This window comes from Petromyzon marinus, chromosome 37 (genome assembly GCF_048934315.1).
Source record: "Petromyzon marinus isolate PM22_M1 ecotype Great Lakes invasive population chromosome 37, UKy_Petmar_22M1.pri1.0, whole genome shotgun sequence".
NCBI lineage: Eukaryota > Metazoa > Chordata > Hyperoartia > Petromyzontiformes > Petromyzontidae > Petromyzon > Petromyzon marinus.
This window is the reverse complement of record NC_133703.1, coordinates 21,073,890-21,097,109: the sequence shown is the minus strand read 5'-3', so window position 1 is coordinate 21,097,109 and position 23,220 is coordinate 21,073,890. Positions and strand designations below refer to the sequence as shown.

The 23,220-nt window shown below is 51.7% G+C and overlaps 1 protein-coding gene across 1 annotated transcript; it reads right to left on the bottom strand.

Moving 5' to 3' along the window:
• Positions 1-14,287: 14,287 nt before the first annotated feature.
• Positions 14,288-21,882, bottom strand: LOC116949566 (urotensin-2 receptor-like). Its single transcript, XM_032966991.2, has 2 exons — positions 21,574-21,882; positions 14,288-18,451 (listed from the first exon to the last, which is right to left on the bottom strand). The coding sequence occupies exon 2, from the start codon at positions 16,282-16,284 to the stop codon at positions 15,031-15,033; it is 1,254 nt and encodes a 417-aa protein (XP_032822882.1). The 5' UTR covers positions 16,285-18,451; positions 21,574-21,882; the 3' UTR covers positions 14,288-15,030.
• Between the last annotated feature and the right edge of the window lie 1,338 nt (positions 21,883-23,220).

Genomic DNA, 23,220 nt, shown 5'->3' with positions numbered 1-23,220 from the left:
CATTCTTTTGCCGACGAAGATGAGCAGCGGCCAACATCGAGACAGACTTCCCACGCCACGTGGTTAACACACGTGGTAACCCGAGCTCGCGAGCGGGAGAGGTGCGCAGGGATGAGAGTGGTTGCCTGGGGCCCATTTGATGGTTTGCTAACACTACCCCGTACATCTTGGTGGCCTGGCTCCAAACCCACGATACTATTTTTGGAGTCAGAAATTTCACAGATTTCGTGCGAGTTTATTATATATTACTTCACCAATCCTGGTTGAGCGGTGGGGGGGGGGGGGGGTGACTCACCCCATCATTCTTCCAGGGTCGATACAATGCTTACCACTTTGTGGGGGAAGTCAACAAGCGGACGTCCTATAGAGAAACTCGCTCTCCCCCTCCTCCCGCCATAGGAACGTGGAAATCCACCACTGGCTCAGGATGGCTGGTAACACAGTGAATGAGCACCAACAATTCCTCAATGCTCATTCGAGCAGGACGTCACTTTTGCACGTTTGATTGAGCGCCACGGTGGCTAGGAGATGTTAACTACCTCGCCTGGTATACAGGAGGTCGTGGGTTCGATCCCGACCCTGCCGATGCCTGCTGCTGTATATTTGGAGTTTGCGTGTCTTTCTCATCATCATCATCATCATCACGGTGGCTAGGAGATGGTAACTACCTCGCCTGGTATACAGGAAGTCGTGGGTTCGATTCCGACCCTGATGGCTGTATATTTTGAGTTTGCATTTCTCTCTCCCCGTGGTCTCCGGGTCCTCCGGTTTTCCCCTCCACATCTCTAATCAACGTCAGGCGTTTAGAGCATTTGATTGCTATACCCTTCCACGTGACAAGCCACAAAAATGTCGTTTATTTAGCTCCTCGTACTGACCAGAGTGGTGAAGGGAAGATCTCACCGATGGGACCTGCTTGTGTCCAGACCTTTCAAGGCTTTCCTCACACGATCCAGGCTGGCTGGCTGAACCCAGCCAGCATTGATCGTAGACGAACCAGCCGGAATGTTTCCTTTTAAGGACAATCCACTTTTCGCAAGCATCGATGAGGGAGGGCGTAACTCTTGGTCGAGAAGACCCGGAGCTTTGTACGGAGCGACAGAGCAGGTCGCTTCCACACGGCGTTACACAACCGATGGAATGGTAATCCCCACTCGACCGATTCGGAGTGAGACCTCTGCTGCCAAAGCCGGCACTAGTCGTGAGCACACTGCCCAAGTATGGGAACTCCTCCACTCTCTCCACAACTGCCCCGTCACTCGTGGGGAGGTGAGGCGGCTGAGTGTTGGATGACATCAAATACCCAGGCAGGTACTTTGTTTTGCAAACATAGCACCCTACCCACAACCCCAACACACAACAACAACAACCGCCATTCACCACTAAGTGGCGGTGACGTCCGGTAAAAAACAACCCCTTACCTCCTCGTGGTGCCGAACGGCAACGCTGTGGTGGGCAGTGCCGTGGGGGGAGGGCCAATTTGGATTTATCATTTCCCCAACACACGCACACACTGTTGGACAAACAGCGAAACTATATCAGGCAGAATGTTGTACGGACAGCTCGCCCAAGGCTACTTGACGACAATTACATTTGCCCAGTAATCGTGCAGGAGTTTACACCCCTGTGTGACTCCACTGTTGGAGGACGGGCTCCTCACGCCGTGTCGGCCATGGAGTTCACTTGGCCATACTCGAAATCATCATTCGGGTCGTTGTGGACAATATAATAAGATGCCAGCTAGCAACCTCAGCAAAGATGAGCGTTTTGAATTACATAAATTAAAAAAGAGGGATGACATTGTCATCCTCTCAGCCGACAAGGGCAATGCCACTGTCATGGATAAAATAGAGTATAACAAAATTCAAGAATTACTCAACGATGGCAGCTATACAAAAATAAAAAGAGATCCCACCAACAGCCTCGTCATACAAACCAACAAAATCATTTATGATTCAACTGCATTAATTGATCAAACCAAACATTTTTCGTTGAAACCTTCTGCTGCCAGGCCACCAAGATTATACGGCTTATCAAAAATACATAAAGTAGATACACCCTTCGTCCCATCGTCTCTACTATCAACTCCCCCACCTACAAACTGGCTCGTTTTATGTCTGAAATCCTGCGGCCTTTCATTGGAAAAACCACCTCTGCGGTACAAAATTCTACTCACCTGGTATCGACAATCAAGGGTATTTCCCTGTCCCCAGACGACCTGCTTGTCAGTTTTGATGTAGTTTCCTTATTCACCAAAGTTCCTGTACCTGACACCATCGCAATCATTGAAGACTTGGTTTATCAAGGACTAAACACTGAGGTACCCCCCCTGGTGAGACACTGCTTAACCAATACATACTTCACTTGGAATGGAACTTTCTACAAACAAACTGAGGGAACCCCAATGGGCTCCCCCCCTATCTCCGGTTGTAGCCAACATTTTCATGGAGAAATTTGAGACTGACGCCATCCAGACTGCCACTCTGCGCCCAACCTTATGGAAGAGGTACGTGGATGACACTTTTGTCATCTGGCCACATGGCCGGCCTGCTCTAGACCAATTCTTCGACCACATCAATTACATACACCCAGCCATCAGATTTACCATGGAAGTCGAAAAAGATGGAAAGCTACCTTTTTTGGATGTCCTAATAAAAAGAGACCTGATGGTTCAATGAGCCACTCTGTCTACAGGAAAGCTATCCATACGGATACTTACCTGAAACCGGATTCCCACCACCATCCATCCCAGAAGAATTCCCTCATCAAGACTCTGCACCATAGAGCCCAATGCATATCCGACCAGGAACACATAGCCAATGAACTCAAGCACGTACACCAAGCTCTTAAGGCTAATGGTTACTCCGACTACACAATCCCCAAAGCTATCACTCCAACCATGAAGAAGGACCCTTTTGAGGAGCCTTTCAAAACCATCACTTTACCGTACATTGCGGGGATCACAAAAAAGATCTCCAAAATCTTGAATAAACACAAAATCCAGGTCCGATTCAACACATTACATAAAATCCGTGATGTGGTTCTGTCTGTAAAAGATGTGATTCCAGACATACAGTACCCTGGCGTCTACAAACTAAGTTGCCTCTGTGGTAGTAGTTACATTGGAGAAACCAAACGACATGTCTCGGACCGCATTCGTGAACACAAAGTAGACCTAAAACACGGTAGGACCAACACCTCAGCCGTGGCAGATCACTGTTATAATTCAGTAGGCTCACATGACATTGACTTCTCCAAGACAGAGGTTATTTGCAAGCCATCTGGCTACCATGAGAGATTCGTTCATGAGGCTATCCACATATACAAACACAGAGATAATTTCAACTGAGAAGATGGATTCTGGCTTAGGAATCATTGGAAGGATTTGATAAACCATTTCGGGTCATAATTGATTGTTCACGCTTACGGTGGCTTTCAGACCGCATCCATTATTTTCGTCTCCCCCCTACTCTTTTCCGAACATAGATGGACTCGTCCATCTGAACAAACTGTCAAATCGCTGTCCGTGGTGCTAACGTAAAAAATAACCGTCACTTTTTTTCAAAATTTCTTGCTGTGGTTTTCACACCTGATGATGATTGCTTGTGTTGCAGTCGAAACGTCGTGATAATTTTATTGTTTTATATTTTTATTATTTTATTGTTTCCCTTCTACGTGACTTTACCGAAAGAACCAAGAATATGAGATAAACAAGCTGACACTAACGCATCCTTTGGAGTTAATATCTCGCCACGGTGGCGAGATGTTAACTACCTCGCCTGGTATACAGGAGGTCGTGGGTTCGATCCCGACCCTGAGGCCTGTTGTATATATTTGGAGTGTCCGTGTCTCTCTTTTCCCCGTGGTCGCGTGGATTTTTCTCCGGGTCCTCCGGGTTTTCCCTCCACACTGAGAAACAACATCACCACGCGTTCAGACTGTTTGGCTGCTGCTGCTATACATCTCCACGTGATGAGCCACTTTCGTTGAGCTATCATTTGTGGCCAGATCGCTTCTGAAAAGGAGTTCCACAGCTCAGTGGGCCTTACCTGATAAAATACACAGCTTACAGTTTTTAAATAGTGTGTAGTTTATTGGGTAAATTGCTCTCTCCACATCGGCCCCACGGCCTTCTGGGAGCGCATAATTTCAGCAGCATTGATTCAGTACTAGCAAAACGTCTGGAGCGATTTCGACACTCGAGTGGTGCAATGATGTTAGCCGTGGCCAAGACTCGAACCGCGTTATTGTTGGTCACCTGATGGAGGTCGTGCTACACTTCTGCAATGACCCTGGTTCAGAGACGGCGTGCATTTGCAATTGAACTCGAAATGCGCAGTGGTTGGTGCCACTCCGCTACAATTCCCGGCCACGGACGGCTATCATCACCACCATCATCAGCAGCAGCAGCGGGGCGAGTGGCATCGAGGCGCCGTCCTTCACCGAGCCATGCTGTCCAATCGTGGTGAAGTATGGTCACACAACTCGCCCGTGACCAACACCAGCACACTCGGTGACAAATGAGCGCAGGACTAAGCCCATCATGGTACTTGGACTCGGGTTAAGTTGGCAGCTCGCGTTTATTTGCGAAATCCACTGCAGCGCCTTGCGCTCAACGCCGTTTTTGACCACTCTTGAAAGATACGGTCACGGATACGCGTGCCTGTACACTTCATTTGGATTGTTTCATGGTCCGCGATTTATTGAGTCGGACAGTTGAATAGTACTTTTACACGGCAAAGATCTCCCGTATAGCCTTGACAGACTGTTGGAGCAAGTGCTGTTAGCGAGCACCCTTTAAGGCCAGAACGGCACACGAGGGGGTGGGTACTCATTTGAGGCTGAGTCGGCCTTGGGGAGCCCCAGGACCGGTTCAGATAATCATCACCGGTGGCGGCCGTGAGCGAGAATCGAACGCAGGTCGCCGGGTTCGTAGCGCAGCGTAGCGCTAACCGCTACACCACCACTCCCCTCACTTTCACACAGCACACACACAAAGCATTATTTACCACGGGTTATATTGTACTTAGTTATATCACTACTGACCAGCGTGGTGAAGTATGGTCAAATAACCCCGATGACCCGCACGGCGTTGGGGGGGGGGGGGGGGAGGCAAGGGTCATCCGTGTGTGTGTGGCCTCAAGGTGCACCTAGCCTGGCACAAGCGCTGTGGTGACGTCACCGCCACTTAGTGGCGAAGGGCGGTTGTTGTTGTTGTGTAGCACTGCTAGTGGTGCATCTTCTGCCGATCATCTGAGTCGACCCACGGCACCTGCTGGGTCAGTGCCCGTGTGACCTCCTCCTGCCAGCAGCGAGCCTTCGACACTTCACGCGATGGCCTCAACGTGCACCCAGCCTGGCACCGAGCGCCGTGGTTACGTCACCGCGCTCGGTGCCTTCGGGTTGGTGGCACCGCCAATGTCGTCAACACGTGCCTGGTGTTTGAGCAGCGCGGCGTGAAATGTCTCCTGCTCGCTCTCCGCGCTCACTGCGGCGTCGCTCGGCGATCCTCTTGCAGATGCCCGTCGATTTCTAACGCCCAATCTTCACTTTCTTGGTTCTCAGAAGAAGAAGAAGAATAAGGAGGAGAAGAAGAAGACGAAGAAAAAGAAGAAGCGAAGAAGAAGACGAAGAAGAAGAGGAAGAAGAAGAACCACCACACAAACCTCAACGCATTCGTGAATAACACCGTGACCCTGCAAAATAAACGCCATGGCCCTTCTGTATTAGGGTAGATGATGTTGATGATAATGGTGATGATGATCGTGATGATGATTATGGTGATGATGATCGTGGTGATGATGGTAATGGTGATAATGGTGATGATGATGATCGTGGTGATGATGATGGTGGTGATAATGGTGATGATGATGGTGATAATGATGATGGTGACAATGATGATTAATAATGATGATAATCGTGATTATTTATTGAAATCAGGCTCGCAATGAAAAACAAAAAGATCCATTGCCCTAAACGTCGCCTGTTTAAAAACAAACAAAAAAGACTCTTCTTTTAAAAGGCGCGGCGGCAATGCTGTTGCCGTGATGTTTTGTCGCTGTTCAGTGCTCATGGCACCACCGACTCCGAATACAAATCTTCACCAGCAGCTTTCACCGACTGCATCCCGACTGGCCTTGCTCGCCTGGCGAGTGGACATTGCGCATGCATGCCAGAGAACGAGCGGGCGAGCGACAAGAGTCCACAGACGTCGCGATGCGTCGTTGTTAAGGTCACGACTTTAGTGGGGCGCCTACAAATGAATCGCCCTGTGCATCTGCTGAAATCGACGCCGATTGTATTTAAATATATAAGTAAGATGTATATACACACACACATATATATATAAATACAGCGCGTGTTTTCTTTACACACGTTTTAGCAATTACTCTCTGACAAGTAAGAGTACTCGGTGATTTATAGCGGGAGGATGGTCTCGTGCCGACAATCGTCTTTGTGGTGAGTCGCAAGCGTGCACACCCGAACTTTTATGATCGTGCCCGAGTCTGTACGGACACCCACGCGTGCAATGTACACGCAGCGCATCCGTACACGTGCGCTACGTCTACACGCGCGCACGCACGCACGCACGCACACGCGCCTGCATATCCACGTTCATTACAGACACTTTGTGTACCCTGGTACTCATAACAAAAACATACAGAGATAAATGTCTCCCGCATAGCCTTGAACAAGAGTGTTGGGGCAAGTGCTGTTAGCGAGTAGCGGCTATGAAGGCCGGCACGAGATGCACACGAGAGTGGAGGGTGGATGGTCAATGCAGTAACCACGCCCGGCCACCTTTGTCTCCCCACTACTGTAGTTTAAACACCACACCAGGTACTTATTTTGTTTTAAGGCTAAGTCGACCTAGGGGTAGGAGGGGGTCCAGGACCGGGTTCAGATAATCGTCAGCGGTCTTGGCCGTGAGCGCGAATCGAATTCGGGGTCGCCGGGTTCGTAGCACAGTGCGCTAACCACGGTGGCTAGGAGATGTTAACTACCTCGCCTAGTATACAGGAGGTTAGTGGGTTCGATCCCGACCCTGACGCCTGCTGTATATTTGGAGTTTGCGGTGTCTCTCTTTCTCATCATCATCATCATCACCATGGTGGCTAGGAGATGTTAACTACCTCGCCTGGTATACAGGAGGTTAGTGGGTTCGAACCCGACTCTGACGCCTGCTGCTCTATATTTGGAGTTTGCGTCTCTCTCCCGTGGTCGCGTGGATTTTCTCAGGCTCCTCCGGTAATTTCCCTCCACATTTAGAAACAACACCGCGCGTTTAGAGTATTTGGCTGCTGCTATAAATGTCCGCGTGACAAGCCACTTCGTTGGGCTGTCATTTCTGGCCAGGTCGCTTCTGAAAAACAGCTGCGACATCGCTCAGTGGGCCTTGCCTGGCAAAATAAACCAAATGTTTTAAAAAAAGTCGACCCTCTAATCCACAGGCTAACCAAGAACCACTTATTCTTTGGGTCTTTCGGTAAAGTCACGTAGATAGGTTCAAAGAAAATAACCACAAATAACAAACAAAAAAACTACGACGTTTCGATCGCAACACAAGCGTTCGTCTTCAGTAAGCCCTTCCTGGTTGTATAGTAAATGAAAAAAAATACAATTTGACGTTACCGCGCAAGTTAAAAATGGGTGTGTTTTAATTTTTTTTTAATGTAGGACCCCTTTATAACATTAAACGCTACAGGACCCTGCACTCGCTTCATCCGGCACTGACCACGATCCCTCGTGCCAGGTTGACCACACGGCCACATTCCGTCCGCTTGTTCCCGGCGCCGACCTCTGCTCCCGAGCGACTCGTCAAATGCAGAATTACGCCGATACGGGCAACAATACGGAGCTGCATCGTTCACGATAAGCAGTCGCCACCAGTGGTGGCTGTGACGTCGCCGCAGCGTCTGTGTGCCAGGCTAGGTGCACTCTCTCACATGGCAAACGACAAATAATAGTCTTCAGTAGAAATATCCAAACTCACCCCCCACTGCCGTATGTCCCTTGACAGGCAGCGAGTGATGTTCGCGAAGCCGGCACGGCACGCGAAGGGGGTGGGGTGATCAGAACCGCCTTTGTCTCCCCAGTGTGCCTCTAACATATATGTACACGCATACAAGTTCAAACAACAACAACCGCCATTCGCCACTAAGTGGCGGTGACGTCACCACGACGCTTGTGCCAGGCCATGTGCACCTTGAGGCCACGTGAAGTGTCGAACGCCCGCTGGCAGGAGGTCACGGGGCAGATCCAGCAGGTGCCACGGGTCGACTGACTGAGATGACTGGCTGATGCACCACCTGTGCCCCCTACTGTGCCAATCTGCTGTGCTTTAGCCACCCGGCGCTCCGCTCGTTGTTGTGAGCGTCGTTCCTCCGCCCTCCGTTGTTGTTGGAGGGCGACTGCCTCCAACTGCCCAGTAGCGTCCTTCACGAGCCTCCTCCACAGAGGACGATCTTGACACCGCTGGTACCGGTCATCGGCAAGTCCACTCAGCTCCACGTCCTCCTGTACCACATCACTCCATCTCTTCTCTAGCCCGTGCCGCGCCCGTTTAGCCCCCTCAATCCGGCCGAAAAAAACTGTTTCGGCATGCGGTGGCTGGGCATGCGGGCTACATGACCCAACCAACGCAGCCTTGCCTGCCGGAGGAGCTCACCGATGGGACCTTGCCCAGATCTTTCAAGGATTTGTGAGCTCCTCACACAATCCGGCCTGGTTAAACCCAGGATGGATCGTAGGCAGGCCAGCCTAAATGTTTCTAACCGGCGAAGTTCAAACACACAGTTACACACACACACACACTCAAACACACCACGTAGACCAAAAAATAATACTCATAAACAAGACAAAGATCCCCCGTATACTATTAACAGAATGTCGGGACAAGTGTTCGTTAGCCAGGATCTATGAAGGCCGGCACAGCACACGAGGGGGTGGGTGGCCAGCAACCAACGCCCGGCCGCCTTTGTCTCTCCAGTGGCGATGTTTACTACACACCGCAACCAGGTACTCATTTGAGGCTGAGTTGACCTACACACAGGCACACACTCAAACACGCCAGGCGCAATCACACAACACACACAATACACACTCAAACACGCCAGGCGCAATCACACAACACACACAGGCACACACTCAAACACGCCAGGTGCAATCACACAACACACACACACAACCCAGCAATGCAAGTACACAAATGCACACATGCTCACACACACACAGATACATACTCACATAGCAACAACGTACACGTACGATCACGCCATTGTGATATAATATATCGAATAAAAACTACGGACTGGACTAACATTGCCTACAACAGCCTAAGAATAGCCACTGTGGTGCCTCTGTCTCTGTTAAGATGTGCCGCGTGTTGCTGTTGTGTTGCTGTTGAGTTGTGCGGCGTGTTGTTTTTGAGTTGTGTTGCGTGTTGTTGAGTTGTGGTGCGTGTTGTTGTTAAGTTGTGTTGCTGTTGAGTTGTTGCAGCGTGTTGCTGTTGAGTTGTGCAGCGTGTTGTTGTTAAGTTGTGTTGCGTGTTGTTGTTAAGTTGTGTTGCTGTTGAGTTGTGGTGCGTGTTGTTTTTGAGTTGTGTTGCGTGTCGCTGTTAAGTTGTGTTTCTGTTGAGTTGTGCAGCGTGTTGCTGTTGAGTTGTGCAGCGTGTTGTTGAGTTGTGGTGCGTGTTGTTGTTAAGTTGTGTTGCGTGTTGCTGTTAAGTTGTGTTGCTGTTGAGTTGTTGCAGCGTGTTGCTGTTGAGTTGTGCAGCGTGTTGTTGAGTTGTGGTGCGTGTTGTTGTTAAGTTGTGTTGCTGTTGAGTTGTGCAGCGTGTTGTTGTTAAGTTGTGTTGCTGTTGAGTTGTGTTGTGTGTTGCTGCTAAGTTGTGCCTGGTGCTGTGACATCCCGTCCGACTCTATTAACTATTTATATATTTTTTTAAAATACGCGTCGCTTTTCACGACCGATATGATTCAGAGTTCGTTTCTTTTGGGTTAGATCATCGTGCAAGCGTTGTGTAAATTTTGTTTTCATCACTGTCACCCTTCAATTTTACTGGCTCTGTTGGGCAGTGGAGAGCTATAGATAACATAAACTAATTAATCATTGTGTCAACGATTGCAACGACAAAAAAATATTCCGTGCTGCTAGGTGTGCAGTGGTGCACAAGCGGCAAAGATAACATTGTACGCATTCCGTGTCAACAACAATACCAATAACAACACTCTGGCCTCTAAAATAAAACAATTACCTAACAGGCGACGTTTCGGGCAATGGTCCTTCGCAGTAGGTAAAGAGGCCAGAGAGGTAGAGTGGCATGACAAACACATTCTTCGTGTTTCATACTTTGACGCCGGCAAAAAAGGTCCCGTTCGGTTGAGTGACCTCGATATGTTGCCCTCAAGAAGGGCCATTGTCCGAAACGTCACCTATTATATATTTACATTTTTTTCAGGCCACAGTGTTATTAACACGGAATGTGGTGTTTCTGTTGTTGTAACAACTCGTCCTTCACGACTTTAATTCGTGCTTAACGCGTAAGCTTAAGTAAGTAGTCAACATTTACGTACGTGTTTGGCCACGTGGCCTAGCCACACGTGCGCCCCTCAAAGACAAAGATCCCCCCGTGTAGCAAAGTGCTGTTAGTGACCACCTCTGGAGGCCTGGTGGGTGGCCAGCACTACGCCCGGCCGCCTTTGTCTCCGCAATGGCGATGTTTACTACACACCACGCCAGGTAGCCATTTGAGGCTCAGTCGACCTAGGGGAGGCCCATGACCGGTTCAGATAATCGTCACCGGTGTTGGTGGCCGTGAGCGGGAATCGAACTCGGGTCGCCGGGTTCGGCCACACACAATACACACACACACACAACACATAACACACACAACACACACGCATTACACACACGCAACACACACACACAACACACACGCAACACACACACACAACACACACGCAACACACACACCACACACGCAACACACACACCACACACACACAACACACACGCAACACACACAACACACACGCAACACACACCACACAGATACACAACACACACAACACACACGCAACACACACACCACACACACAACACACACACACAACACACACGCAACACACACACACACCACACACACACACCACACACACAACACACACACACAACACACACACACACCACACACACACACCACACACACGCGTGTGTCGCTAGCCGCTTGGCGGTTTTGAATCACTGGATCTGTGCGCTCGTGCAAAGGCGATAACGGAAATAAACTCAATTCTGCTGAAACGGTTACACCAAAAAAATCGAGCGAAACGTCGGACATCATGCCGAACAACACGCCGCTTCAAACCCGAAGAGCCAGAAAGCGCACACGTGGCTTGCATCGATCGAGGAAGACAAAGGCGCGTGCGGGATCCGTGCGTGATCAGAGTCGTGGCTATCCCAGGGGTCGTGGTGCCCGAGTCTCGAGTCTTCGGCGTGGGGACAGAGACACGCGGACAATTTGGGGCTCACATTATAACGAACGTTCAGACTCAGAATGTTTATTTATACTGGAGGAATCCGATGAGCTATAAAGCTCTTTTTTTTACAGATGCCTCAGACGTCCCGGACACGCAGTGATGCTGATTATGGCCCTCCGGAGCATGAGTATACAGAACAGTGATGATGCCTTAACGCTGCAATGGGACTGCCGCAAGAGTGATTGCTGTACGTATGTGGAACTTCTTTCGCACCGTACGTAGCCAACCGTGCTCATTGGAGGTGCTGGTGAACGACAACAAACTAAACACAAAGGCAGTTTTATATAAATGAGTTAACCATAATGATTTTGATGATGGTGATGTTGATGATGTTAATGATGATTTTGATCATGGTGATGTTGATGATGATGTCTTAGCGTCGTAACTGGACTGCCGTAAGAGTGATTTTTGACGATGATGATGATGTTGGATGTGATGTCAACACACGGGTCTTGTTGTGACAACATCGTGGATGGGAACACACTAACGATGTTGCTACAACAGCGATTGGTGTTGATGTTGATGATGTGGACACGAGGGCGACATTACTGTACCAATGATTAACGTTGATGTAGACGATATTGATGAATGAATGTTGATGTTGATGATAACATTGATGTTGATGTAGACAAATAAATATGATGATCATGATGTGGATAATGGCTGTGTTGATTATGTTGATTTAGATAATGAATTTGTTGATGATGATATTGATTTAGATAATCAATATGTTGATGATGATTTAGATAATTAATGTGTTGATGATGTTGATTTTAATAATTTATATGTTTATTATGTTGATTTATAATTAGACTATTAATATGATGATAATGTTGATAATTAATGTGCTGATGATGATGGACACAGTCAGATTTTGAAAGCGTTGACTCAACATAAATCACGAACACAGTCTTCTTGTAAAACACGTTAACATCCCCATCTCTCTCTCCACACGCACAACAATAACCACAACCACATTTAACACCGATCGCGTAGACGATGACACGACACGAGTAAGTACATTCGCCCAAATTTAAACAAAGTAAAATATTCACCGCAAATACACTCGGGGTCGGGATCACATAGCAGCAGCAAAAATCATCGTCAACCTCCCGCTACAGCGAAAACTTGACAACACCCTACTCCTCCTGCCAAACACGAGACTCGGTGAGGCTTTCCTGGGTAAACGATCTGAATAATAATCATAATAATCAACAATAAGGACATTTATCCCGCGCGATGTGTTTCCGCGGATCTGCGTGCCTATTTTGACGAATGCGTCCTAACACATTTTGACCCATCATCTTTCCACCCTTCTCCCTCTCTCTCTCGACTGGCGTTCGAGTCACACGGAACGCTGCTCGGCGCCTCGAAGCTGCCGGTCGTTTGCGATGTCCGTGAAATATTGTTCGCGTTAAAAAATAGCATCGTTACTATTATTATTATCAGTATTAACTTGAGCGCACGGGCGGCATTGATACAATGTCATTTCGTGATGATGACGGTGGCGGTGGTGGTGGTGTTGATAAGACGTGCTGCTGGTGATGAATACAACGGTTTGTTAATCTTGAGCAGTGTTTGTACGTTGAGCTTCTTTCGCACCGTACGTAGCCGACCCTGCTCATCGGAGGTGCGGGAGAGAGCAACGGACGAAGCACTAAAAGCAAAAAAAAACTGTCGCTGTCGATGTTGAACGTGACATTTGACTTCTCTGGATTTAGAAATCTTCGGGGCTCGAGACGCGTGTCTCTCGGCATGAGGTCATGTAAGCACGTGTCATTGAGATGTCACGCGAGCTTCGGATGTCCTCTGATCTTTGAGATAAAACAATGAACTAAAACTATTTGTTTTATTTTACCAGGTGTAAGGTCCACTGAGCCGTGTAGCTCTTTTTTTTCAGAAGCGACCTGGACACAAATGATAACTCAACTCAGCGGCTTAACATGTGCACATTTATCGCAACCAAATACTCTAAACGCATGTTTATTCTAAATGTGGAGGGAAAACCGGAGGATCCGGAGAAAAATCCACGCTACCACGGGGAGAACACGCAAACTCCAAATATACAGCAGGCGTCAGGGTCGGGATCGAACCCACGACCTCCTGTATAATAGGTGAGGTAGTTAACATCTCATCACCGTGCTGCTGACATTCATTCGGTCCGCTGACTTGACATGACCTCCCTTCACGTGTCCTCTGACCTTACCGCGTCTTCCGACTTGAGAAATCCTCCGGCTCGCGATGTCTCCCTCTCTCTGTGGCTCGAGTTGTCTCTCTCTCTGGCTCGAGTTGTCTCTCTCTCTGGCTCGCGATGTCTCTCTCTCTGGCTCGCGATGTCTCTCTCTCTGGCTCGCGATGTCTCCCTCTCTCTCTGGCTCGAGTTGTCTCTCTCTGGCTCGCGATGTCTCTCTCTCTGGCTCGAGATGTCTCTCTCTCTGGCTCGCGATGTCTCTCTCTCTGGCTCGAGTTGTCTCTCTCTGGCTCGAGATGTCTCTCTCTCTCTGGCTCACGATGTCTCTCTCTGGCTCGAGTTGTCTCTCTCTCTGGCTAGAGTTGTCTCTCTCTGGCTCGAGTTGTCTCTCTCTCTGGCTCACGATGTCTCTCTCTCTGGCTCGAGATGTCTCTCTCTCTGGCTCGAGATGTCTCTCTCTGGCTCGAGTTGTCTCTCTCTCTGGCTCGAGTTGTCTCTCTCTCTGGCTCGCGATGTCTCCCTCTGGCTCGCGATGTCTCTCTCTCTGGCTCGCGATGTCTCCCTCTCTCTCTGGCTCGAGTTGTCTCTCTCTCTGGCTCGCGATGTCTCTCTCTCTGGCTCGCAATGTCTCTCTCTCTCTCTCTGGCTCGAGTTGTCTCTCTCTGGCTCGCGATGTCTCTCTCTCTCTGGCTCGAGATGTCTCTCTCTCTGGCTCGCGATGTCTCTCTCTCTCTGGCTCGAGTTGTCTCTCTCTGGCTCGAGATGTCTCTCTCTGGCTCGAGTTCTCTCTCTCTGGCTCGAGTTGTCTCTCTCTCTGGCTCGAGTTGTCTCTCTGTCTGGCTCGAGATGTCTCTCTCTGGCTCGAGTTGTCTCTCTCTCTGGCTCGCGATGTCTCTCTCTCTCTGGCTCGCGATGTCTCTCTCTCTGTCGCTCGCGATGTCTCTCTCTGGCTCGCGATGTCTCTCTCTCTCTCTGGCTCGCGATGTCTCTCTCTGGCTCGCGATGTCTCTCTCTCTGGCTCGCGATGTCTCTCTCTCTCTCTGGCTCGAGATGTCTCTCTCTCTGGCTCGAGTTGTCTCTCTCCCTGGCTCGCGATGTCTCTCTCTCTGGCTCGAGATGTCTCTCTCTGGCTCGAGTTGTCTCTCTCTGGCTCGAGTTGTCTCTCTGTCTGGCTCGAGATGTCTCTCTCTGGCTCGAGTTGTCTCTCTCTCTGGCTCGCGATGTCTCTCTCTGTCGCTCGCGATGTCTCCCTCTCTTTCTCTCTCTGGCTCGCGATGTCTCTCTCTCTGAAGCCGAGATCCTCTAAGCGCTCGTCATCGTCGACCGACGTGAGGAGATGCGGACGTTCCTGCAGGGCGCGTCGTGCGACGACGTGGAGCCCCCGGAGCCTCCGAGCGCCCTGCCAGCGCCGGCCGCACCACGGGGAGTCCTCCTGCGAGCCAGGAACTCCTTGTACTTCTTGGTGAGCAGCGTGTAGAGGAAGGGGTTCACGCAGCTGTTGCCGTACGTGAGGCACGTGACAGCGTGGTTGATGTAGGACACGGCCTTCCGCGAGATGCCCAGACGGTCTCGGAAGTAGAGGTTGGCCAGCTGCCAGGCCCAGAAGGGCAGGAAGCAGGCCCAGAAGACGACCACGATGGCGAGGATCATGTAGAGCACCTTAACCCTCGGGGAGCGCACGGAGGCGACGGCGGTGGCGGTCTGCGAGCGCCAGTACTTGACGGCGAGTCGCACGTAGAGGCAGCCGATGATGAGACCGGGCGCCACGACGCTCGTCACGAACAGCACGGTGATGTAGCAGCGGAACGCTCCGGGGCTCCAGCTGGGCACGCAGATGCGCGCCACGCCGCCGCCGCGCAGCCTGAGCTCGCCGAGGTTGACCATCACCATGTTGGGCGCGGCCGCGGCCAGCGAGAGAGCCCAGACGAGGAGCGCCACGGCCCAGCCACGCCGAGACGACGCGGCGCAGCGGCCCCCTGCGTAGTGGCGGAGGGGACGCGCGACCGCCGCGTAGCGCTCGGCGCTCATCGCCGTGAGCAGGAAGATGATGGCGTGCATGGTGACGAAGTCGACGCCGAAGAGGAGTCGGCAGCCCGCGTCGCCGAAGAACCACGTGCGAGCCACGTTGGTGCACACCACGAAGGGCACCGTGGAGAGGTAGGCGAGGTCGGCGAGCGCCAGGTTGAGCACGAAGCAGTAGACGGAGCCCGCGGTGCCCGACGACGGCGAGCCACCGGGGCAGCCCGAGGCGCGCCGGCTGCCCCGGCGTCTCGAGAGGAGGCGCAGCACGAGGAGGGTGTAGACGTTGCCGCTCACGCCGACGACGCAGAGCAGCGACAGCACCGTGGCCATCACCGCCGTGGCCACGGCGTCGGAGGAGGATGGCGTCGATGAGGATGATGAGGAGGAGGAGGTTGTTGATGAAGCGTCCGGAGTCGCGGTGCTCGACCAGTTGAGGAGGGTGGTGAGGTCGTGAGCTGGTGACCAGAAGTTGTTGGTGGTGCTGCTGGTGGTGGTGGTTGTTGTGAAGGAGGTGGTGTTGAGAATGTCCCACATGGTGGAGCGCGGTGGGGTTGATTGATAATGAGTGGCGAGGCGCTTTGAGTTGTGGATGTTTTATACCCCACAGATGCCCTTCGCCGAGGTGATCTGCGTTGCGCACGATCTGGGCAAGTGACTCGAGTCTACTGTGTGTGTGTCGTGTAGTGTGTGTGTCGTGTAGTGTGTGTGTGTGAGATACACACTCACAAACTCCGCATAGCCACCACGCCCACTCCGTCAACCTTCTACGGGGCGGCAGGGAAGCCTAATTGTAATGAAGTGTTGGACGTTTGCCAATGGGGAAGGTCTGTAAAAGTCTAATTATAGTGTAGTTAAGTTCTGGAAATGTATCGCATAGCGTTGGAAGCGGGTGTTACAAAGGCTATAGCTGCCAAGGCCGTATTGCCCCAGTGGGTATATTGCACAAAAACAAAGATCCCCCGTGTAGCCTGTAACAGACTGTAGGGGCAAGTGCTGTTAGCGAGTAGCACCTGTGAAGGCCGGCACGGCACACGAGGCGGTGGGTGACCAGCAACCACGCACGGCCGCCTTTGTCTCCCCAGTGGCGATGTTTTACACACCGCACCAGGTACTCATTTGAGGCTGAGTCGACCTAGGGGGAGGCCCAGGACCGGTTCAGATAATCGTCAGCGGTGTTGGTGGCCGTGAACGGGAATCGAACCCGGGTCGCAAGCTTCGTAATGTGGCGCGCTGACCGCTACGACCGACAATGTCAAGTGAAATGACCTTCCAAATGGGCTCGAGAGGTGAACACTCCGACACACTACATATATAAGATTATTTTCCGATCAGTATTCTTTACAACTTAGTAAAATCCGAAAGCCGATTAATTTTTTTTTTCTAAATTAAAAAAAATGTGATCGCGAAAAAAATTAGGAGCGCGGAGGTTGATTTGTGTCCATCATAATTAAAATACTAATCGCATCAACAATAATAACGACACAAATATAATCAGCTTGCAATCGGCGCAAGGCCACTCACACACGCTCACACACGCACACACGCACGCGCGATCTCCGTGCAGCAGTGAACCGAGTGCGACGCTCGAGTTGCCAGACGTGAACCAGGGACCAGCTCCATCAAGCAGGACGACTGCCCCGTGCTGTGTGTGTGTGTGCGTGCACGGCTTGAGATTACGCCTCTGTTGCTCGTCTGTGCATGGACTGAGAGTGGATCTGTGTATCTCTGCAGACGGAGGGGGGCTACGCTCTGCGCCACGTGGCGACTCCAACAAGAAGAGAGGACCGCCGTCGACAATCTCAGTCGGAGTTGCGAGGAGAGACATTAGCGGGCAACACGGCAGGTGGAGGTGACATCTGTCATTAATGACGCACTCGACATCACCACCATCATCACCATCAGTGGTGTCATCAGCGTCGACATCATCCGTGGTCGATGATGATGATGGTGGTGGTGATGAAGATGACGAATGCTATAACGGTATTGCTAGAGCAATACCGTTATATGCTTAACCCCCCCCCCCCCCCCCCACACACACACTGAAGATGATTACGACGTTGATTATAGTGGTAATGATGATGATGGTTATAGTGGTGATAAAGATGATGATGCTTATAGTGGTGATGATGATGGTTATAGTGGTAGTGATGATGATAATGGTTATAGTGGTAGTGATGATGATGGTTATAGTGGTGATGATGATGGTTATAGTGGTAGTGATGATGATAATGGTTATAGTGGTAGTGATGATGATGGTTATAGCGGAGATGTTGATGATGGTGATGTGTTTTATCATCTACGCAGGAACCTCTGTTTACTGGGTCGAGGTTGCTGGCTGCAACAACAACAACAACCACCACCACCACTACAGTTGTGCCACCGTGGTCGGCCTTGTTGCTGATGTTGTCTATTCCAACGTTCTTGCTGTCTCAATGTTGTTGGTGGTGGTGGTGTCGTCCCGCTGTTGTTGATGTTGCTGTTGTTGTTGTTGTCTCAGTGTCATTGCTGCTGCTGCTGCAACTGCTGTTGTATGTAGAACTTCTTTCGCACCGTACGTAGCCAACCGTGCTAATCAGAGGTGCTGCTGCTGTTGTTGTTGTTGGTTGCAGTGGACGCACGAGAGACTTCTCTGCGACTCGGGGTAACCCACGGCCGATGTCGTTGAGCAGAGACGCGGTTCTTAGAGCATCCAAAGCGCCGGCTGGAGACAGAGACACGGGGAGAGCAACTTAGACTACTGAGACGACTTAGACGACTTAGACGACTTAGACAACTTAGACGACTTAGACAACTTAAACAAGTGGTCCAAGGGACAAGGTGAGACGAGAAACACGCCGGGGGGAAACGCGACAAAGACAAAGATTCCCCGTGTAGCCTTAACAGACTGTTGGGGCAAGTGCTGTTAGCGAGCAGCACCTATGAAGGCCGGCACGGCACACGAGGGGGTGGGTGGCCAGCACCACGCCCGGCCGCCTTTGTCTCCCCTGGTAGCGATGTTTACACACCGCACCAGGTTACTCATTTGAGGCTGAGTCGATCTAGGGGAGGCCCATCACCGGTTCAGATAATCGTCACCGGTGTTGGCCGTAAGCGGGAATCGAACTCGTGTCACCGGGTTCGCAGTGCAGCGTAGCGCTAACCGCTGCGCCACCGCTCCCCGTGACAGACACAGACAGAGGCACGGGGAGATGCAGCGAACGATGCAGAAAGACACGAAGATGTAGAGACGCGGAGAGGGAGACACGCAGAGAGACACGCAGAGAGACACGGAGAGAGACACGCAGAGAGACACGGAGAGAGACGCGGAGAGAGACACGCAGAGAGGAGAGACACGGAGAGAGACACGGGGAGAGACACGCAGAGAGACACGGAGAGAGACGTGGAGAGAGACACGGAGAGAGACACGGAGAGAGACACGGACAGAGACACGCAGAGAGACACGGAGAGAGACACGCAGAGAGACACGCAGAGAGACGCGGAGAGACACGCAGAGAGACACGCAGAGAGACACGGAGAGAGACGCGGAGAGAGACACGGAGAGAGACACGCAGAGAGACACGGAGAGAGACACGGAGAGAGACACGCAGAGAGACACGCAGAGAGACACACGCAGAGAGACACGCAAAGAGACACGAAGAGAGACACACAGAGAGACACGGAGAGAGACGCGGAGAGAGACACGGAGAGAGACACACAGAGAGACACGCAGAGAGACACGCAGAGAGACACGGAGAGAGACACGCAGAGAGACACGGAGAGAGACGCGGAGAGAGACACGCAGAGAGGAGAGACACGGAGAGAGACACGGGGAGAGACACGCAGAGAGACACGGAGAGAGACGTGGAGAGAGACACGGAGAGAGACACGGAGAGAGACACGCAGAGAGACACGGAGAGAGACACGCAGAGAGACACGCAGAGAGACGCGGAGAGACACGCAGAGAGACACGCAGAGAGACACGGAGAGAGACGCGGAGAGAGACACGGAGAGAGACACGCAGAGAGACACGGAGAGAGACACGCAGAGAGACACGCAGAGAGACACACGCAGAGAGACACGCAAAGAGACACGAAGAGAGACACACAGAGAGACACGGAGAGAGACGCGGAGAGAGACACGGAGAGAGACACACAGAGAGACACGCAGAGAGACACGCAGAGAGACACGGAGAGAGACACGCAGAGAGACACGGAGAGAGACGCGGAGAGAGACACGCAGAGAGGAGAGACACGGAGAGAGACACGGGGAGAGACACGCAGAGAGACACGGAGAGAGACGTGGAGAGAGACACGGAGAGAGACACGGAGAGAGACACGCAGAGAGACACGGAGAGAGACACGCAGAGAGACACGCAGAGAGACGCGGAGAGACACGCAGAGAGACACGCAGAGAGACACGGAGAGAGACGCGGAGAGAGACACGGAGAGAGACACGCAGAGAGACACGGAGAGAGACACGGAGAGAGACACGCAGAGAGACACGCAGAGAGACACACGCAGAGAGACACGCAAAGAGACACGAAGAGAGACACACAGAGAGACACGGAGAGAGACGCGGAGAGAGACACGGAGAGAGACACGCAGAGAGACATGCAGAGAGACACGCAGAGAGACACGCAGAGAGACACGGAGAGAGACACAGAGAGACACGGAGAGAGACGTGGAGAGAAACACGGAGAGAGACGTGGAGAGAGACGCGGAGAGAGACACGGAGAGATACGGAGAGAGACGTGGAGAGAGACACGGAGAGAGACGTGGAAAGAGACACGGAGAGAGACACGGAGAGAGACACACAGAGAGATACGGAGAGAGACGTGGAGAGAGACGTGGCGAGAGACACGGAGAGAGATACGGAGAGAGACACGCAGAGAGACGCGGTGAGAGACACGGAGAGAGACGTGGAGAGAGACACGCAGAGAGACACGCAGAGAGACGCGGAGAGAGACACGCAGAGAGACACGCAGAGAGACGTGGAGAGAGACACGGAGAGAGACACGCAGAGAGATACGGAGAGAGACACGCAGAGAGACGCGGTGAGAAACACGCAGAGAGAAAATTCGAGAGACACGGAGAGAGACACGCAGAGAGACACGGAGAGAGAGAATTCGAGAGACACGGAGAGAGACACGGAGAGAGAGAATTCGAGAGACACGGAGAGACAATGAAGAGAGGGACAGAGACACGGAGGGGAGTACGTGAGGAGATACAGACACGGTGAGAGACACGCACATAGATACGGAGACAGGGAGACACGAGGAGACGGAGAGACAGAGAGAGACGCTGGGAGACACGGAGAGACGAAGGGGCACAGAGAGACAAGACAGGGAGACACGAGAAGACAGAGAGAGACAGACAGGGAGACACAAGAAGACACACAGAGACAGACAGGGAGACACAAGGAGACACAGAGACAGAGACAGGGAGACACAAGGAGATACAGAGACAGAGGGACAGGGAGACACAAGGAGACACGAGGAGACAGAGAGACAGGGAGACACAAGGAGACAGAGACAGAGAGACAGGGAGACACAAGGAGACACAGAGACAGAGAGACAGGGAGACACAAGGAGACACAGAGACAGAGAGACAGAGAGACAGGGAGACACAAGGAGACACGAGGAGACAGAGGGACAGGGAGACACAATGAGACCCAGAGACAGAGGGACAGGGAGACACAAGGAGACACGAGGAGACACGAGGAGACACAGAGACAGAGGGAAAGGGAGACACAAGGAGACACAGAGACAGGGAGACAGGGAGACACAAGGAGACAGAGAGACAGGGAGACACAAGGAGACACGAGGAGACAGAGACGAGCCCCAACCTCTCGAGGGTAGCGTCCCGACGAAGCCCTAGGGCTCGCAGAGCACGTCACGTGTCGCGTCGTCCGTACAGACGCAGCAGCAGGAGCAACAGAAGTAACGGTGGCAGTAGGGATAATAAATAAATAATCGTGGGATTCTAATCCGTCACGGGGGAACGGGGCGGGACCCGGGAGGCTCCGCGTGCAGGAGGAGGCGGAGTGGCGCTGAGAGAACTAGCGCGGAGCGAGAACAGCGTCGAGACGACCTCGAGGCGTCTCCTCCCTCCCTCCCTTGCGTTCCGCATCGAGGCGCAGGCGGAGACGCGTAGACACGGGGACACGGGGACACGTAGACACGGGGGTGAGTGCTGGGTGGGTGAGTGGATCAGTGAGTAGGTGGGTGAGTGCATGGGTGAGTGGGTGGGTGAGTGGGTGGGTGAGTGCTGGCTGGGTGCTGGGTGGGTGAGTGGATCAGTGAGTAGGTGGGTGAGTAGGTGGGTGAGTGCGTGGGTGAGTGGGTGAGTGAGTGCTGGGTGGGTGCTGGTTGGGTGAGTACTGAGTGACTGCTGGGTCCATGCGGAGCTCCGTGCCCCCCACGCGGAGCTCCGTGCCCCCCACGCGGAGCTCCGCATCATGGCCAATCGCAGTCCATGCACTCTGCCGGGACTCGTGCTGTTCATTGCTCTCCAGTAGTGATATAGATATGAGGTGAGTCAGTTTAACACGTAGGCTTTCGCGGATTTACTCTCCAACACACCGGTGTGCTGTACTAATAACGAATTAGCATCTTCTGTTTACGTGACAAACCTTACCAATTAACTGCGTCGGGTGGTGGCGGGTTTAACGACACATTTATATTTACGCGATCTAATCCCCCCCCAAAACCCCCTCTATCATGGATAATATAAACATGATCATTATCACCGTTTTATTACGAGGCTTGCTTACCCACGAAAGCCTCGGTGAGTCTCAAAACTATCTTTCAAGAGGGTCCTGCCAACACTCATTTGTGTTGTCGGTGCTATTTGCATCGTCCGTCTCGTCCGTACTCCCCCCTCACTCGTTTCTCCTGCGTCGTTTCGTCTATCGGGCAGGCAACTGATGCTGTTCGTGACGTTATTTTATTAAGGACTCATCCACCCACCGCCGTGTTTCGAATTCAACACCACAGCGAATTGCGGCCTCTTGAAATATTGAGCGTTTATTTGTTTGTTAAACGAATTTGACTAAACTAATTTATATTATTGTTATTTTGTTTTGCCCCCCCCCCACCCCTTGAAATCTTTACAAACGTAAAACTTGCACAGTATTTGAACGACTCATAAATAATCGATCGTGGGATTTTTTCCCCACGAACGATTGTATATATGTCTATGTATACACACAAATGTTAACGGTGAGGATCGAGGCCTCTGGTTGTTCAGGGTGGCAACGCGTGGGATTCACGGGAGCCAGGCCCACCAATCGGCCAAAATCGATAAATCGACGAAAACATTGTCCTGTAATCCACTACTTCCTGTGCTCGATCGCTCGGGTCTCCTTTAAAAAAAACAATCAAACAATAACAACCAATAACAACACGACATACCGCCTCCCGAAGGCGGGAACCCCCCACCCCCCCCCCCATAAAAGCCACGCCCATCCACCTCCCGTTCAGCGGCACACGCG